General features: G+C 41.7%; 1 protein-coding gene across 1 annotated transcript in view; it reads left to right on the forward strand.

Annotated features, from left to right (window-relative positions):
• gpr158a (G protein-coupled receptor 158a) overlaps window positions 1-18674 on the forward strand; it is a 48702-nt gene that overhangs the window by 3383 nt on the left and 26645 nt on the right. Inside the window, exon 2 of the mRNA XM_041065988.1 lies at window positions 7422-7527. Coding sequence (XP_040921922.1) covers window positions 7422-7527 — 106 coding nt within the window. The remainder of the gene's footprint in view (window positions 1-7421; window positions 7528-18674) is intronic.

Consider the following 18674-nt stretch of genomic DNA (forward strand, 5'->3'; position numbering starts at 1 on the left):
CTGTTTGGTGTGATGATGCTGCAAGAAGCAAGGTGACTTGTTCTGAGTTTTTATGCATCATGCATATGGAAATGAGTACAAATAGAGTCTGTTTTTCTCCTTTTGTGTTTGTTGAACACGCAGGTGCTAAACAACTAATGTGACTTGTTAGAGCAGGAGTGTGTGGACATGTGTTTGTGATAGATCGACCTGTTGTTTCTGTGAAGGTGCAAGAAATCGCACCTCTCACACTTCATCTCTTTTCTTCCTGTCTGTCTCTTCAGCTGCACTCGAAGGCACAGGGGAGGCAGCTTAGACCACACACAGAGGACTGGCTGTTTTCAAGCGTGCAGTGTGTATCTGTGTGTGTGTGTGCATGCCATTGTTGGAGGCTGAGACATTCTTTAGGATGATACTGTACTGTCCTAATTGGCACATCACTCTGACTTCAGACACAAACTCGTGACTACACAGACACACAAATGCAAAAACCAGATCGAGCAAACGCACTAAGTGGGAATACACAGAAGAAAAGGGGAAATGAATGTGAGAGTGGAGGTGGTGTGTTTGTTAGGTGAGCACAGTCTGTACTTCAAACTCACCTTTCACCACACAGACCTCAATTGCTTTGAGGCTGAATCTCAAGCAGCTGCAGAATAATAAGGCAAACTAAAAGAAACTATCTAAAAAGGACAAGCAAACTGCAGAGGAATACATGTATTTTTCAGTATATTCCTCCAAAGGCCAAACAGGTTCTAATTAGACGGCAGAATCCTCTTCATTTACGCTTGGCTTTGCTTCCCCTTTTGCCGTACAAGCAACTAGAGCCGGGACAGCCTGGCTGCTGTGGGACGCCCAGGCGTCTAACGGAGTGGGAGGCCTCGAGCTCCAGGAGGAGCCAGCAGCATCTGCTTAGATGGACACCATCCAGAAACAAATAGGAAGGAAACCCCACAATTCCTTGGGCTAAGTGTGATAATATATGATGCTAAGCTGAGATGAAAGAGAGCAGGAGGGGAAAAAAAGGCATCCAAGAAAAAACTGGTGTAGCTTTGGAGCTGAAACAGCCAGCATGTTAATTTCAGAGAAGGAAGATGTAAGAAAGTTGAAATTATGAGTGCACCTGAAATGGGATAGGTCTCCACTGAGAGCAACCCGAAGCAAGTGAGGGTTAAAGATCCCTAAGGTGCTCCTTCTCTCACTGCTGACGTCACTGGGACTCCACTGCTCAGTAAGGTGACCTGTCAATACGATGCCTTCAGCCAGTAAATGTCACCATCCACCCAGGCTTTCTGGCTAGTTTTTAAGTGATATTATATTCCTAATAATGCAGCTAAGGAGGGGCATAATCTCAGTGATTTCGGTAGCATTATACTGATGCAATTCAGTTGCCTCTCAAAGGATTACAAAATCTGTAATATCATTACTGTAGGTTTATCCTGTGAGAGAGATAGAGCTGTGGTATGACAGAGGAGCCCTCAGAATGGGGAAACACAGCACTGTGCTAGGTTTGAAAAGTTTTCAAAGATTTGGAAAGGGATTCTTTTTTTTTAAGTGGACAAAAGGTGTCTACAAATATAAGGAAATCCACTGGCAAATCTCCATCATCTCTCTAGTTATAATAGACCCTCAATGTGCAAAATAATACACACAATTACAATTGTAAATGAAAACATTCAGAACACATGAGGAAAATGCTGCCTTTATACATGTAATTTTGAATTATGCAAAATGTGTTGTAACTTAATATCAGTCAGATTTTCCTTTGTCTTGCTATAATATTTCCATAGAGGGATCATAGCAGTTTTATCTTCTTCCATCTTATCCTGCAGCTGATTTTCAAATTAAGGGCAAAATACAGAACAAAGCAAATTTGAATGCAACTTAAATATGGGAAGTAGGTGCAAATCCTGTTTCAGGATAAAGCTGGATAGTTGAATATCTATATATATATATATGAATTGCTACCAGCTCCAGTCAAAACAAACAAACAAACAAAAAAATGTTTGGTGGCTAATGTTTTCCACAAAACTGTCAGGTTTCCATTGTCAGCAGCTCAATTCAATGAATGGTCTTCCAGCTTGATGTTTGGTCTTCAGAGGAGTGTTTTTAATGACAAGAGTGTCAAGAGTCCAGAGCTATGACAGGATGTGCCAGCTCTCCAAAAAAAAAAAAAAAAAAGGCTTTATTTGCTTTCTGTGACAGCCGCTTCGCCACGGGCGCTCTGTCTTTTCTGTGACAGAACTCAATAAAATGACCCAGGTTGCACTGAAACACTAGTAGACAAGCAGCATCCTGCCCAGCGGCTACACTCACATTAGCTTCTGCTCGTCCTGTCAGCTTAATGCATTTCCATCACATAAGAGACATTTTCCTTGGAAGGGCTGCACGGTTCTTGCATTGCGATTGTTCTGTGACACAATGCACGAACTGTGCCCTTCTAAAAGGACAGCAATGTGTTCTCGTCGAGACACTGGGGCAGGAGAAATGTGCATGCAAGTTCATCTGGGCGTGCAAGTCTTCTGGCTACATGGATAAGCTAAAGGATAATGTTTAAGCTTCTGCCAATCTTCCATGTTCATCTCTCCTTTACATTATTCTTGGGTTATGTGCACACAGCCGGTGTAACTGGAGATGTCAGAGCTTATTCCTTTTGCTTCAGAAGAAACCGCTGGATGTTCCTAGCTCTTGTGCAAATACTGCATGCACTATATAAATACACACATAGACCTACACATGAAAAATTGCACAGTGCACATGAAATCTTAACACAGCTTTGCAGATGTTGTTTTATAATTTACGTGCCATGTTTTTGTCAATTTACAGTGTCATGAATCAACATTTTGCTCTAGTTGTCGTCAGTCACGTGACACCTACATTCATTAAAAGAACATCTCCACCAAAAATAATCATTTAAAAGATGTAACTTTACACATAGGATATTTTATCTGTTTCCCAAATCCACAGCACATATTAAATACTCAGAGAAAAGCAAACGTGTCTCAGATCTTTCTCTCCACAGGAGACAAACTTGATTTCAACCCTCTAGTAACTCTAAATATTTAATTTTAATTGAGCTGAAATTGATTATATGTACTATGCACTACAACAGAATTAGGACACAGTTATCATAACTGTGCAATGTTAGAGAATAGTGGAATAGATTCTTATTCTCTTCTTGATGTGGTCTTAATCCACCCAGTGTTTTACGGCACCACTGTGCCAGAGCAATGATTTTACTATGAAATTAACTTTGACAAAAATCGTGTGAATCTGTCCTCAGAAATTTTTATGTCTCTCTTTGGTGCCACAATTAGTTGAAATTCAGACTCAAGCGCAGCTCCTAGTGCTGCGCAGAGAGGCTAAATGGGCTAATCAATCTCAGAGTCCATGAATAGAGACATACAGCTCAAGGCCTATAGACTTGACATTCAGTATTCATTCATGAATACATCAAAGACTGACTTGTGACAAAGAGGGCACAGGGAGGCGAACATGTTTTGATGGATATCCTTTTGTAAGCCAAAAAGCAATTAGATATACATATACAGTCAACTTCATAATGCTTGGGCCAACATTAGCTCAGTCTAACTGGTCTGTCAGAAAAACCAGAGCCCCTGCTGGTGGGATGCTCCTCTCTTTGCTGCCGTGGCCTTTTAGACCCACAAAGAATGGAGGATGAAAGGAGAGAGCGCACTGTTTCCTGGGGCACCACTATCTCCTGCTCTCTGTGATAATCCTGTCTTTATGCCCGAGGGCCTTGATGGCTACCATGACGCCTCTGCCCATGTTCCTCGTTGCCGCTCTCAAATTACGATCCAGTCTTTGTGCAGTGCGCGTATTCAGCCACCACCTCCGTGTGAGACCCAGCACACTTTCTCTTTTTTTCGTTTTTTTTCACAGGCTATTTTATACACCATATGTCCACTTTGGCTGGGATGCTAAAGATTGCCTGGAGAATTGGAAGCAGAAGAAAAAAAAGAGGAGGCGACTGTGGAAGAAAGAGGAGAAGACAGGCTATTTTTTCTTTGTACAGACTCTCACTTTTGCAAGCAAAACCTAAGCAAATGTTAATTCTTGAGCTACCACTGAAACAGACATTTTGATGAATCCTCCATCATAAACAAATGGTCAAATTCTTGTGCTGTGTGTTTCAGTGGACTATTTCCGACCCTTATTACATAACAGAGAATTGAAACTGAGGAAATTTCTCAGCAAAACAACCAGCAGTGCAGTGGAAAACAGCGAGGTCAGTTTGCCCTGAGGCAGGACCAGAGCAGCAGTTATTAATAACAGAAGTACAGGCAAAGAGAGCGTTGCACTTGCCTGGTGTCCACTGGGAGCCGGGTATAGTAAAGCAGCTCCTGTACACCTGGAGAACATGCCACACCAGCAGTATTTGTAGATGTTTGTGTTTGTAGGTGCATAAGCCTAAGAAAGTGAGAGCTAGATAAATCTGGGCATATCCTAATATCTGAAATTAATTGAGAGAGAGAGCTGCAGAATGCCCTCAACATTTAGGAAAAGTATATATTTTGCAGACCTGAATGCGGCTGCTGGGGAGAAGCAGAGCTTGAATATAAGTGAAGAAACTCTCACAGATGGCCTGGAAGCAAATGTTTTTCCCATTTTGTTGAGAAATGTAACTGTGCAACATCAACAATTTGTTTTGTCACAGACCTTTTGATTTTGTCATAGCAGGAAGCACACAGGTGTAACTAATAACACTAATCATGTCTTCATTCTATTTCAGTATGCCTGTAAGCCATGCTAATTAGCAAGCATGAATGGTAGAATGCTTGCTCATGGCCTTGTGATTGTTATTAATTGCACCTGTGCTTTTCCTGCTATAACATGTCAAAATGTCTGACATTAAAAAGGCCTATTATAGATCAGTAGTGAATTTTAACTATCCTTGTTTACCCTCTGCTTTTATGATTTCACAGTTTGTCACATTCACAGTTTTTGTTTTCTGTCTGAGACTGAACTCTTTCTCTTCTTTCTCTTCTTCTTCTTCTTCTTCTTCCCAAAACTGATGAAGCATCACTGACAGCATCCTCTGCCACTTTCTGCTTTGTGTGTTGTTTAGCTAAGTTACCACAAGAGATGGTCTGACTGAGGTGTAACTATGGAAACCACACTTTCTCTGTTCACAAAATCCAGCAGTAGATGGGACAAGGTGTTTTACATGCTTCAGCATCCCGGCTAATATCAACATATTAGTTCCTGGCATTCACACATTCCAACTCATATGGAATATTCTAGATAAAATTGATATTTTAATTATTTAAACTGACCTGATGTCAGTGGGTTTGCGTAGTGATGTAATGTTTTTTCCTTGGATGAAGTTTGAGTTTGTGTTGGTGGTGCACATTTCTTTGTATTTTCAGTTCCTGTGTCTATAGCTGGCTCGTTTTAAATCAGCTGAAGTCATTGCATTAATGCTAGAACTGGGTTTTGATTGGATGCAGCTGACAGCAGTGCAGCAGCTTTGCATCCATTTTATCACTGGTTTGTTGACGCTTTTGTAGTTCTTATCACCAAGTGGGAGAGATTGAGAGATTCAGTGGGAAACTAATGTAAACAGCCTAAATGATACGATGCTTTCATTACCAGTGATCAGTACAGATCTACCAAGTGATATGATGGAACACCACAGGATTTCTTGGAGAAGGCCATGGAAGAGTAGAACGAGGTGTAAAGAGAGTTATTCATTTGAGACCATTTCCCAGGTAATAATGTTGTCCATTAATATCTTGCTGTGACCACTAAGGGCTCTTTAACAAAGCGACTCTGGGGCAAAATGCATTAATAATACAAATCATCGCACTCTAATTGAAGCCTTATTAGCTAATGATCACTGGCAGAAACTTGTGGAGCTAAAAGGGAAAATCGACCTTGAAACAGAAGTGACACAAATCCTTACTACAGTTCAGGCCAGAGGTCTAAACAAGTGTCTCTCACTGCTTTTGGGGCGCAAATCTTTGAAATGAGAAGACAGAAGTTATTAGTGATTGTGCTATTTTTCTCTTTGCTCTCTGTTAATCCCAAAGTAAAATAAAAACCCACGTGAATGTTGATGTTCACAAACAAGCATCACAGGAGTTAAAGGTCATTACAAAGTCAGCCACTGATTTGTTTTCAGTGAAGCAGCTGCAGGTTTTGTCTGATTAAACAGATTACAGCGCTGATTCAGTTGCTCTCTTTAGAGGAGAGTTTTTGTGTATTTTTTTCATATTGATCATCAAGGGTATTTTTGGATGATTTCTGCTGAAAACCACAGAAAAACATGCAGTTTTTCTTCTATGCACAAGTCATTTGTTCTTTAAGCAAATGCTGTGCATCTGTGCATCTGTACACACCGAATACAGAATCAGAGAAATGTCTTTTTTCATCGCTGCACATTATCTGGGTGTCATGACACTCGTCTTTAACACTGGAGAGTCGTACAGCATGTCTTCCACAAAGTTTAAAGCCAGTATAGATTTTCTAGCAACACGTTGCCTCAGGCTGCCCTCCGTTTTTAAGTCTTCTGGGAGGGAAAGCCTGATCGTGGGCTGAGGTCGCCGGTGTTCTTGTTGAACTGCACTTGTCTGAAATGCATTGCGTTGCATTAACCAAGAAGAATAAAACATGCACCTTTGTTTTGTTTTTTCTTGTATACACACTTATCGGTATAAGTGTGTATTTGCCTGTTGGTTTATTTGGTCTCCGAGAAAAGACATATGTCACACCAGTGAAAGGACTCTGAATGACAGATGTTGACCTTTTTCTTCATAGAGCTTCAGGCAGCTAAATAAGTGTAAATCTTCAGCAGCCCTGTTAGAAGCTCCTGCCTGGCTCAGCTGGCCGAAATGGAGCAAAGACTCCAGCCGTTCTGAACAACTGCTGTCGAGTGTTTTGTTGTGTTAAGTGATCTATTGGCAGTTTATGGTCTCTCTGTCTGACCCTGTCTCAGCTGAGTAGAGTTGAGCTGTTTAAGTATATCTTACATTTGTTTTGCAGTTGCTACTGTAAGTGTTGCCATGTAGTCAGTCAGTTAGCAGTGGGCTACCACTTTAGCCCTACGTTTTTTAGGCTGTGTGTGTCACATCCACTGCTGCTGCTGCTGCAATTGTTAACCGTGTTGGTAAGCAGGCCCAGGAACTTCACATTGTTTTTAGAACACCAGCATGCACGTGTCCCTTTCACCTCTGCAGCAGCTTTGCCTCATGTTTTGCCCTCCATGCCCCTGCTCCAACTCTCCAAGTTAGAAAACCTCTGGTCAGAAGCTGACAAATATACCTTACACTGTAGCATGAAAGTGGCCAATAAAATGAAAACCACACAAATGGAAACACAGCGTTTCTATTTTTGTCAATACCTGAATGAAACTTGCAACCGAGCTGCACGCTGTATTGTTTCAGCCACCTTCTTAATGATGTCCTCCTGTCCTCTTGCAGGGGCGTGGTGCGAGTGGACATTAATCTACAGGATGTTGACATCGATCAGTGCTCCACTGATGGCTGGTTTGCTGGAACCCATCGATGCAACCTGACCACTATGGAGGTGAGTGTGCCGAACTTGCGGATTAGACAGACGATTGATTTGCTCGGGAAAACTGAACCTTAACGTACACACATTCAGGCACATTTCCACATGTCACTAAATGGAAAAGCACTAATTCTGTACGTTTCGTGATGAATGGATGGTGATCTGATTCTTCTTTAATGACACTGTTACGACCTACCACCACTATAGACCACTTAACTAAACACTATAGGCCATACTATTTAAAATGTAAGTGATGGGAGTGTTGGAGAGTTGGACACATGCTCAGCACTGGCAGGAGAAAATAGCCCTGGCCATTTTCATACTGATGAAAAATAGCCTGTCTGAAGGTCTTGGTCTTAAGAGTATACCCACATCCTACATCCTGAAAAGGGGAACTCTGAAGCTGAACCAAAACAGTAAAATTGTGGACCATAAACACAACAGCTAGGTTTAAGATGCAAAAACGCTTCATAGCTGAGAGGAACTGCAATAATTCTCTGTGTGTTCGTCCCTATGGGTGACCTGTTTTATATACAAGTAGTATTGTGAATCACTGTTAGTATAAAAATATTGATTATAGCTGCATTGACTGATGTGTATTCCCTTGCAAACTGGTAACATGCTCGGCTCAAACATTTTCCTTTTCTTTTTAAAATCACAGATTATTCATACCTTCTGGCCGCTTTCACTGTAACCTTTCATTTGTCGAGTGCTGCTGTTTAGCCACAGTAGCAGCGAGCTAGCTGGTCGATGCTCCCTGATGCTTCTTACCTGCTTTTTCAGTCCCATCGTTAAGAGTGATAGATTTTGAAGAGGTGCTGTAGATCAGACTGCTTCATAATGCATGTGATGTAATGGATTGCAGTGAGCCTTTCTGAATAATTAATCACTCTCTTTGTCTGAGTACTTCCACCTCTCCATGGACAGTCGATGCCAGAGACATTTGACATAGTGTGTGTGTCTGTATGTGTGTGTGTGTGTTGGGTGGCTACAAGGAGACAAACACATTGTTACTGGTATAGATTTTAGCTTGGTTTGCAAAATAATGATCTCTGTGTGCTTACAGTGCAGGAGTGTGTTGGGAGTATGCTTGCTTACAGCTGAATGATGAAAGCTGTTGTGGTCATGGCATGTTGCAGGATATGTCTTGTCTTGCATGACAGGAAGGAGAGCTCATTATCGTCATATCTGCTAGATAAACAACAAAGACAGGGAGAGGTAGGGTAAGGAATATACATGTGGAGGTACATTGAAGAAGAGCAGCGCTGATTTCATCCAAGCTTTTATCGCTTGTGAATGTGTATGGCGGAGTTTGAATCATACTTCATAAATTACACATGATCCCCTCTCATAATACCAGTCTCGGGCAAATAGGAATTACAGCATGCCATCTTCGTATCTGTTACAGCTAACGACCTGCCTTCCTGGCCTTAAAGTGCACAACCAGGTAAATCAGAGGTGACGTGGGAGGCTGATGTTTCGCTAGCTATGAATAGAAAGCCCAACAGCAATGTAATCAAGTCTTGTAGGTCTGTACGTGTGTGTGGTAATGTGATAAAAACAGCATTGGGAGGGATGCCCTGCATTTGCAAACAGGGATTCATTTTGTTTTATTGCTGTACTTTTTTCCCAGTCAGGTATTCCCTCTGCATGTGCAGCAATTTGTTGTTTAATGGGTTTCTTTGGGGCCATTTAAATAAAAAAACAATCATTTCAAGCTGCTATAGATCCGAGTTAGAAGGATTTTCTTTGTTTTATTAGAAACAAAGCAGTTATTTTAGTTGGTGTTGGAGGAGTTTATTTACTGAAGTGTTTCATTGACGTACTCACATTTCCATTCCACCCTCGGATGCTCTTTATAACAGCATTTGCAGCAACATTGCACTTCTACTTCGACTCCACATTCTGTTTTGTGTGCACAACTCCGTAAGGATTTATCCAACATCTATGAATTCCTTTCATCACACATTCATTGTTGTTCTTCTTCGTCTTAGCAGCGTTTTAAGTGCCACCATTCCAGCAATTGAATTTGACAAAACGCAGTCGTTCCAGTCAGCCATTCGGCTCCCTGGCCTCCCTGTACATCCTGCCTCTCAAGCTGCTGTTTGCCCAGCCAAGCATGCAGGCAGCCCAAACTCAGATGGAAGCAGATGCTATGGATGACTGATTCACCAGGCAAGCAGAGCAAGGCAAAACAAAATGAGGCTCGGACTGTTGACAAGAAAAATACAATAACCCAGCAGCATCAGAAACCTTTGGTTATTTGAAAACTGGCAGTGCTATTTTAAAATCCAACTACTGTTGTACAGTTTTCCTTCATACTTTCCCCACTAATCATTTTCACAAAGCACTTTTTATTTGTTTTTTTTTTCCTGTGGTACCACAGTTGACCAACACTATAGAAAAGTTCCACCCAAACCCGGTAGGATTTCATATCCATAGCACAATGTGTGGGCAAAGCTTAGAAGCCTGGGGATGGCTAGCAGCCATAAATAAATAGTTGTCAATGTTATTATCAACTCTGACTGCAAACCAGTACTACATGAACTAAGCCAAGAGCAAATATTGTATTTCTTTGATTAAGTATACAGCTCCAACTCATACCAATCTCACTGAAACTATATGAATCATTATCTAGCCAAGCATGGAGCCCAAAGATTATCAACTACGATCTTAACTTAATTTCTTGCAGAAAAGGTGTATACATGCTGTTTGAGGTGTTGTCGTCTTTTTTCCATGTCTCGTCTCTCACTAATGGCACTTCCATTAGTGTGTTTCACCATTCTTCAAAAGTCTAGGACTTTGCCGCCCTGGGGGCACCTTTCATACGCGAACGTGGCTGTGGATGATGATGAATGTTTCAATCAATTAGCTTATTGCTCAGAACAAGTGGTGGGGCCCTGGGGGACTGTAGCCTGTGAAAGGCAGTGACACATAACCTGAATGATTACTCCAGCCGGTACGACAAGGACTCCTGACTCTGCGTTGCTTCCTGTTGAGGGCTGCTGAGTGAGAGGAGTGAGGGCCACTGGATGGAAATGAACATCTATAAATAGAGAACGCTGAGAAAACATCAGACTTTGATTATAAAAACGGAAAAGCACCATGAACGTTAGAGATTTTTGATCGTGATTACTTATTGGATGTTTGACTCTGTGCTGTCCTGTCCATTTTCCTTCTTCATTTTTGTCTTTGTTTTCTGCTTTTCCTCCTCTAGCTATCCGTGTCCACATATTCACTCCAGAGACAATAAAGTACAAATTCAGTTTGTAGGATGCATTTGTGGAAAATTTAGTTTAGAAAATGCATTTTTGGTTTCAAACTCTTGCCAGAGTGTAATTGAAATTTCAGTCATTCTAGCACTGAAGCTAAACAATTCATATGGCTGCAAAAGACAGTAAAAAGAAGACATACCCAAACACACACACACACACACAGGTCCCAAACCACAGCATGACAGGGGGACATTTGATGTTGTTGGTGTTTTGTATACTCAACACCATGTGTGGTTTATTTTTGCCTCGCTGTGGTGCTCGATCTGTTGTTGAAAAGCTGAAGTGGATATTCCAGCTCTGTCTGTTGAATCACTGTTACATCTTGACCTTGGTTCACAAGGTTGTCCTGGCCCAGCCTGCTATCATCTCAATCACACGCTGATTTCTCTGCCGTGTACCCTGTGCTGCTGAATTAATAACGCCATCAGTGTTAAACAACTGCTGCTGTCTCCTGCTGAGTCTGCTCTCACTTCTGCTTCTCTGGTTTTTGCTTGCAAACAGGCAGGTGTGCACCATAAGCACTTGTTGTCCTCATTGTTAGGACATCATTTTGACTTGCATTCATTCCCTGGAGGCTTACCATAGTTCAAACCACGGCCCTGACTGTATACTCCTAACTCCAACACTTCCACAGCATCAGCATCATTTTAAGCATAAAAAAGTCTTAGCTCTGAAATAAATAATTAACCCGGTGGAAACCAGACTTTGATTGTTTTTGTCCCCATGAGACTGTGTGAACATTTGTGTCCCCACAATGTCTTTGTGCAGTTAGATTCTTGTTCAGCTCTTAACTGTTTACCTTGTGGGGAGCATTTGTCCTCAGGTTAGATCTATCCCCTACAGTGTGTCTGCACAAGCAGATTCTTTCAAGAATAAAGACTTTTGTCCCCCACAATGTGACTGTGTGAAAATTTTGTCCCCTCTGTGTCAGTGTGTGAACCTGACTTATGTCCCCCCACATGACTGTTCTTGTTTCCTCACACATTTATTTTGTCTATGAAACATCAGCATTACATGTTCACACACATATACGCAGCCATGACAGGGATTAAAAAAAAAAAAAGATAGAAAGAAAAACAGGTGATTGGCATTGACCCCAGTGGTGACCTACAACCCAAGCCATTCATGTCATGCATTGTTTCTGTGACTTACATCTCATTGTCTTTTGTCCTGCAATCTGTACTTGCAGCTGGCTTTAATTTAAAAAGATCAGACAAAAGCCATGTATTGTATTGGCAGCTATGATAACGAGTCCTTTATCTCGATAGCAGTGGCTGCAGAGCAACATGCATTTTGAGGATGCTGGCACCAGAGTGTAATGTACAACTGCCGGCGCCTCTTACTACTTGATTTCCTTATTTCGGTTCATTCATTTAACCTAAGAAAGACACAGGACGTGCTGAATTGATGGGATTCATTCTAAAACACTATGAAAAGTGATTGCCAGCTGAAATTCATTAATCAGTGTGTCACAAAAAAGATTGATTTGAGCATCAGGAATTTTGCTTCATTTGCATGCAAAGGTTTTAGGCCTCATTCTGCCCCATAATGAGTTGTCTTTTGTGCTAGCAATCATTTTCTGTGAGAAACTGACATTTTTTTTTTTTTTTTTTAAATGGTGGGTGTACTGAAACACTCATGCTAGTCGTCTCTTAATGAAAAGCACTTTGAGTACAACATTAAAAGTGCTCTTAAATGTTATGTTCATATTTGCTTCATATAATTTAATTGCTTTGTTAACCAGTTTTTCATTGGAGGATAATAATGTATCTCAGAGAACAGAAATAACAGAGCTTGAAGGTACTTTTGAAGAGTTTTACCATAAAATGAGCTTCCTTTTGTTTCAAATTGTAGAAACCAACTGTGATTAAATGTTTGATGCATTGAAACACATGTATCCATGTTAAATATCAGGAAATGGATAGCAGGAATTGATTTCTCACATGCACAGTTTTGAAAGGAAACTGCTTATTTGGTCATGTTTTCTCTGAGTCATGCTCAAATTCCTAAGATAATGCATCGATTTATGTCACATCCAAATGTGTCATTCTTTCACTGAGACTGGATTTTTCACTCAATGTGCTGTACGCCCAGAAAACTCCCTAAGCCCCTCTGTGAATGTGATACATTAGCTGAGCAGCGGTGAGTAACATTTAACTGCTTGTTTCTCTGACAGCTTCCCCATCCAAGTGTTCCCTCTACACTCATTCAAAAAGCTTACCCCCTTATCTACAGGCCCAGCCACACATTCAATAAAAATAGCAGTCTTTTTAGGATCTTGGGTATCCCCCCCACCCCTCCCCCTCGGTGTTTGACATACAGCATCATAGTGGGGCAGGGATTCCCAAAAGGGACCCATGTCAAGAGTAGTTTCACACTGGACACAAGACCCTTTCAACCTGCTGATCTTGTTTCAGCAGTTTGGGTGCAGAGAAAGGACTGGAAGCATCCTAATTAACTACGTTACTTGCTATGTTGCCTATTAGAGTATGTTCAGGAGCCTATAAATAGGGTAATTGGTAATTATCTACAGTGATCGCACCAAAGCTGTGATTATGCTTCAGAGCTGATAAGGGTGCTTGATAAGAAGGAAATAGAATACTGCTGTGCACCAGCAGATTTAAATTCACCCTTCAATTTTAGCAAATCCTTTTGTGCTGGGTGAATTACACAGCATTGTAGTAAGTAAGCAAGTCCTACTCAAGATCAGGGAAGAAAAAAAAGCAATAAATGTGGATTTCTTCCCACTGTAGAAAGAAAGATTAGCGAGTTTCTTAAGGATGAACAGAGATGTAGATACGTCTGCAGCACGGCAGATGGATGGAGTGTTACATCCTGGAAACAGTTTTTAAAAGTTTTCAGTGTTGGAGAAAGGAAAAAAAAAACTTTTTAAAAAAAATGTTTTTATAGCAGAATGAAATTAAAATATCCAATTGCATGTCCTGCCAACACAGTCACAGTAACATTGCTTACTTTTTTCACTTGTCAGTGTTATGCAGTCATCCAAGGAGAAATGTTTTCCATTTTACAGAACATTTTTTTGTGTTAGGAAATGCAACTACTAATACACAAAATTCAAATCTCACATCGGACACAGCTAAGATACTCTATGTCCCGCAGCCCTGTCTCCTCAGGGTTGGTGGAGATGAAAACATCAAGGCTGAGGGCTGTTGGCCATAACGCAGAGGGACGAGAGATCACAGGACACTTCTGGTTTTTAACTTTGGCCCCTGGCCCTTGGCAGTGCAGCCCTTCCTTAACCACTGTCCTGTTAATTGGCTCTGTGGATAATGGTGGAATTCTGAATTTACATGGAAACTCTTTGAAGACTTGAATACACTCGCCCCCGGGCAAAGTCTTACATCCGCTCTGCCCAGCCTCAGAAGCGCACCGTAAACTGAGGGAGAAAGCAAACACTCGGTCCAGGGAGGATGGGAAAAGAGTGGAATGTAGAGGTAACATTTGTCTAAGGACCCCTGAGATTGGATGTAAAATGAGTACAGCAGCACGCTCACAATGGATAGAAAAAAGGCACAAAAAAGTGAGGGGAACAGACAAGAAGATAGAGGATAACGACAGCTATGTTTACTTTCACAGAAGTTACCTGGCTGCTGCCTTCACTCCAGTTTAGGCCTAACTGAGCTGTCTTCACCAGTAAACCTTCTGTCTACCAAAGGTAGACAATAAGTTTTGGAGCATCCATCCATATAATGTCACTTATTTGGATCCATGTAACGGAAGCTAAACATGATGGCCCATACATCCCTCTCCTCTGCTACATCCTCTAGTTCCTCCCAGGAGATCCTGAGGCCAGCTGGGACATATAATCTCTCCAGTATGTTCTGGGTCTGCCACAGGGTCTCGTCCCTGCTGGACTTGTTTAGGAATATCTCCACAAGGGAGATACTGAGGAGGATCAGATGCCCAAGGCATCTCAACTGGGCCTTCTCGCCATGGCAGTGGGAACACTTTGTTCCCCTGGAGGTTTCTGTGAGGAAGTCAGAAAACGCCTGAACTCTCGTTTTCAGTGCTCATTGTTCTTGCTTGTGCGTGACTGTGCGCATGACTGCGGTGTATAGGACCAACCTCTGCAAGTTGCAAGAGTCAGTGTTACTGTGCATTGTACTGTGTGAGCGGGGCATCATTTTATGAACATATGTGCCCGGCCAGTTCACTTTGACACTAACATAAGCTGTGAAAGTGATTATGAAAGCAATATCCCAGTGGTGTCTGTTGTATGTGCTAAGGAGCTGTATGTGTTTACTTGTCCCAGCTTGATGACAGTGTTAAGCTCCCTCTAGGCCCGAGTGTTTATCTCACTGGTGTTTAGGCTCTGGTCTTTGGACAGCACCCAAAGTGAGGCCTAACTGTCCGGGCAGCTCTGCTCCGGGTAACTCCTGCTGGTTGACCTCGTTTAAAGGCCTGGCTGGCTGACTAGCTGTCCCTCTGAGCACAGACACACAGCCATGCAGCTCTCTGTAGTGTCTCTGTGAATGTGTAGGCTTCGCCTGTTTGCCTCTGTGTCCGTCTTTATGGCTGAGTTACAGTAATGCTCAGGGCTGAAATTCCGGTCTAAGCCAGACCTAGGATCAATTTCTTTCTCTACCCGACAGCCAAAAAAAAAAAAAAAAAAAAAATCAGTTCAATCCCAGGCTGAAGAAAATATTTTTACATCAAAACTCTCCCTCCATTCCCACTTTATGTCTCATTTACTCCCTGTCTCACTTTCTCACACACACACACCATGATGCACTTGCTGCTCTGACTTATGGACCCATCCATCAAGAAGCACTAACTAGTGAACCAACTGGACCTGCTGTACTCTTTACATTCTCAGTGACATCCAGTCAGAAGACAGGGTTAGCTTGTGTTATTTACTCAATATAAGACTTAATACGCTTTATATTGTAATTCTTATTATAACTCTACCACTGCTTTTGTGTTTCCTGGACATGCAGTGTGTGTCCAACCATGAGTTTATTTGTTTGCTCAGAGATAAAATATAGAGGCTGTTGTTCGCTGTACAGATTATAAAGCCTAAATGATTTTGGGATATGGCAATAATCCAGTCTTGGGCTACTTTTTGTTCTGCTTTTTAAAAAAATAAAACCAGCTCATCGTCTAATTTCCCTGGTGCCTTCATACACATCTTGAGCTGGAAATTTACAGCACACTGCACACACATGCAAACACATGCACAGACACATCTGCACTGCATGTGCAGAATAAACTGCCCTCGAGCCAAGTCTTCTCCTTCTAACCTCCTTTCTGTGCATTCTATAGTTCAATCTGTAATTACTGGATGATAAGCTTTCCTCTGGGTTTATGTTGCACTCTGTAAGATCATTACAAATATCTACAGAGGCCTATTAGTGGTTGATTAGGCACTGTGCTGGACCGGAAGAGCGTGGGCTTATTTCAGAGAGTGGAAGAGTCCTCGGCAGGCCCTAATTAGCCTGAAGAATTGAGCTAGTTCCTGGTTTCCTGGTCAGGTGAAAGACGCCTGGCCTCTGCAGTAATTAGTGCTACTCTAGGAGTTGTTTTTTTATTCCCCTGCTTCATGTCACAGAGAGGTGATGGAGGAGAACTGCTGTGTTTGATGTCAGGAAAAAGCATGTGCAGTGTGTGCACATTTGTGTGCAGTGGTTCCTGCAGCTTAATGTAGTTTAATGCAATGATGCACAGTAGGTATAGAGCTATATTTTTAAAGGGATTCAGGTATATTTCACACGCTATTCTCACTTTGGAATTTTAACATTTAATTTTAAAGGTTTAATTTGATAATATAGAAAATGTGTTTTCTGAAAAAGAAGTTACTTGTAAATGCCTTTTGAAATCTGAAGTGGTCTTTACTGACTCGCTGCAGCAGTACGTCAGTGGCTGCAAGTAGCACTGCTGCACCAAAATGAGTAAAACCTTTCAGGCTTCTCCATGCTCAAAGCTAATCCACTTTCACTGTCAATGTGGAGTTCAGAGGTCACACACAGAGTTAGGTAGCCTTCCAAAGCAGGGTCAGTGTGGCTCCTAAAATAGCCCAAAGTTATTAAAGAAAAATGGGAGACAGTAATTGGAATCTAGAGCAGAGCCATAACTCATACTTCACACAGCACCACCAATAAACTGCAAAGTCTATAAGCTGTTCTGAATTTAAATTTCTAGTGTCATTTAGGGTCAAACTAATGCATTCTAGGAAATGCAGTAGACGCAGCAAAATGGATATGAACTGTGAAGAATAATTGATTGAAAACATTGAGATATATTGAAAATGCAGCTATATTTATGGATTTTTTGTGATGTGTGCAGCCAGGAACACTAGGGAGAGGGCCCAGGCGCAGACACACAAGGTGAACTGATGAAAGACGATAATTTTAATAACAAAAACCGCTGGCTTCAAAGTTCGTACTGCCAAGAAACAAAACTCGGAAAACCAAGAGTGACCCCTTAAGAGAAAACTCAAAACACATAAACTTGGGTGCAACTCAAAGGATGAGCCTAATACAGGGCAGAGATCACCAGAGCAAACTTGGGAACAGACACAGGTAGCTGACGCAGGAGAGCAACACACAGAGGCCAACAAAGACAAACTGACAAAGACTTGCAGACAGGAGGAACAAGACTTAAATACACAGGAAGAATTGGTCACAGGTGATACACATTAGGGCGGGGCAGGCAATCAACAAGGCAGGAAAAAGACAAAGACAGGAAGTAAACTAGGAACTGATTCACAAGATCAGATCAAGATCACAACAGGATTTAAACATATATTTAAACATATATTGCTGTTCCTGAATAGAGAAAGTCATTCTTAGGTTAGTATTCTCTCAGCTCATGAACATGTACAACCTGTGACAGTTTTTGAAGGCATTTAGGTTAAAGGCATTTAGGGCGCAAGCATGATAAGTTCCCTTAACTGGAACAAAAGGTTCTAATCCAAATTCTGAAAAACAGCTTCATACCAAAAATCAACATAGGAGCTGGGTTGTCCATATCCTTTTAGCAATATACAATTTAGATATCAGGGATGAATTGGGGCTCTGGTTTCTGCTTTTATTCATGCCTAATTTCAGTTTAAGATCAACCATGTTACAAACAGCACCAGCGTGAGAAATTACATACAAACCACACACACACACACGCAGAGAGAGAGAGGGGGGGGGGGGGGGGGCTTATTTCCGAGTCCTGCGGCCCGTTATAAGTGCCCTGTTGCAGGCAGAGCATGCTGGCCTGACAGCGTGACGCACTCCGATAAAAAGGCTCTCGCTCGCGGTCACACACGTCACCATGGCAATTAGCATGTCAGAGTGTGTGTGTGATTGACAGCTGCCACAGCTGGGATGTAAACAACAACGAGCGGTGCTGGTGGGGAAACCTGGGGTGCTGGAGACATACAGAACAAGCTCCGGGTGTCTCTCTTACATGTGACTGTCATAAAGAATGAATGAGGCAGATTATATTTACTTCTCTCTACATCCACAGGTAGAGACATGGCTGACAGGACTAAAACAGACTATTTTTCATATTGCAATTAAATTACAGCTCTTAGTTTTGATGGCCAAATGACTTTATTTCTTGCATCCATGTCAGATCTTATCAGAAACAACAGTAAGAGATTTTGTGCAGTCAAACACATTTTTCTCAATCACAGAAACCTAATTAATTGTCAGTTAATTTGATGTGATTTCTGCTCTGTGGCAGCACAGTTGATGCCTTCAGCTCATTATGGAAAGAACAACATGGCTGCCTGAGACGCTCTGAACAGGACACCATCAAATGTAAAGTATATAGGTCACTGCCTGTGTATGATTTATTCAGAATAGTAGAGCAATATGTTGTCTGATAATCACAACAGACGTGGCTGTATGTAGCATATATTTGTTACAAATACTG

The sequence above is a fragment of the Toxotes jaculatrix genome, chromosome 20, assembly GCF_017976425.1.
Source record: "Toxotes jaculatrix isolate fToxJac2 chromosome 20, fToxJac2.pri, whole genome shotgun sequence".
In the NCBI taxonomy this organism is placed as follows: domain Eukaryota; kingdom Metazoa; phylum Chordata; class Actinopteri; family Toxotidae; genus Toxotes; species Toxotes jaculatrix.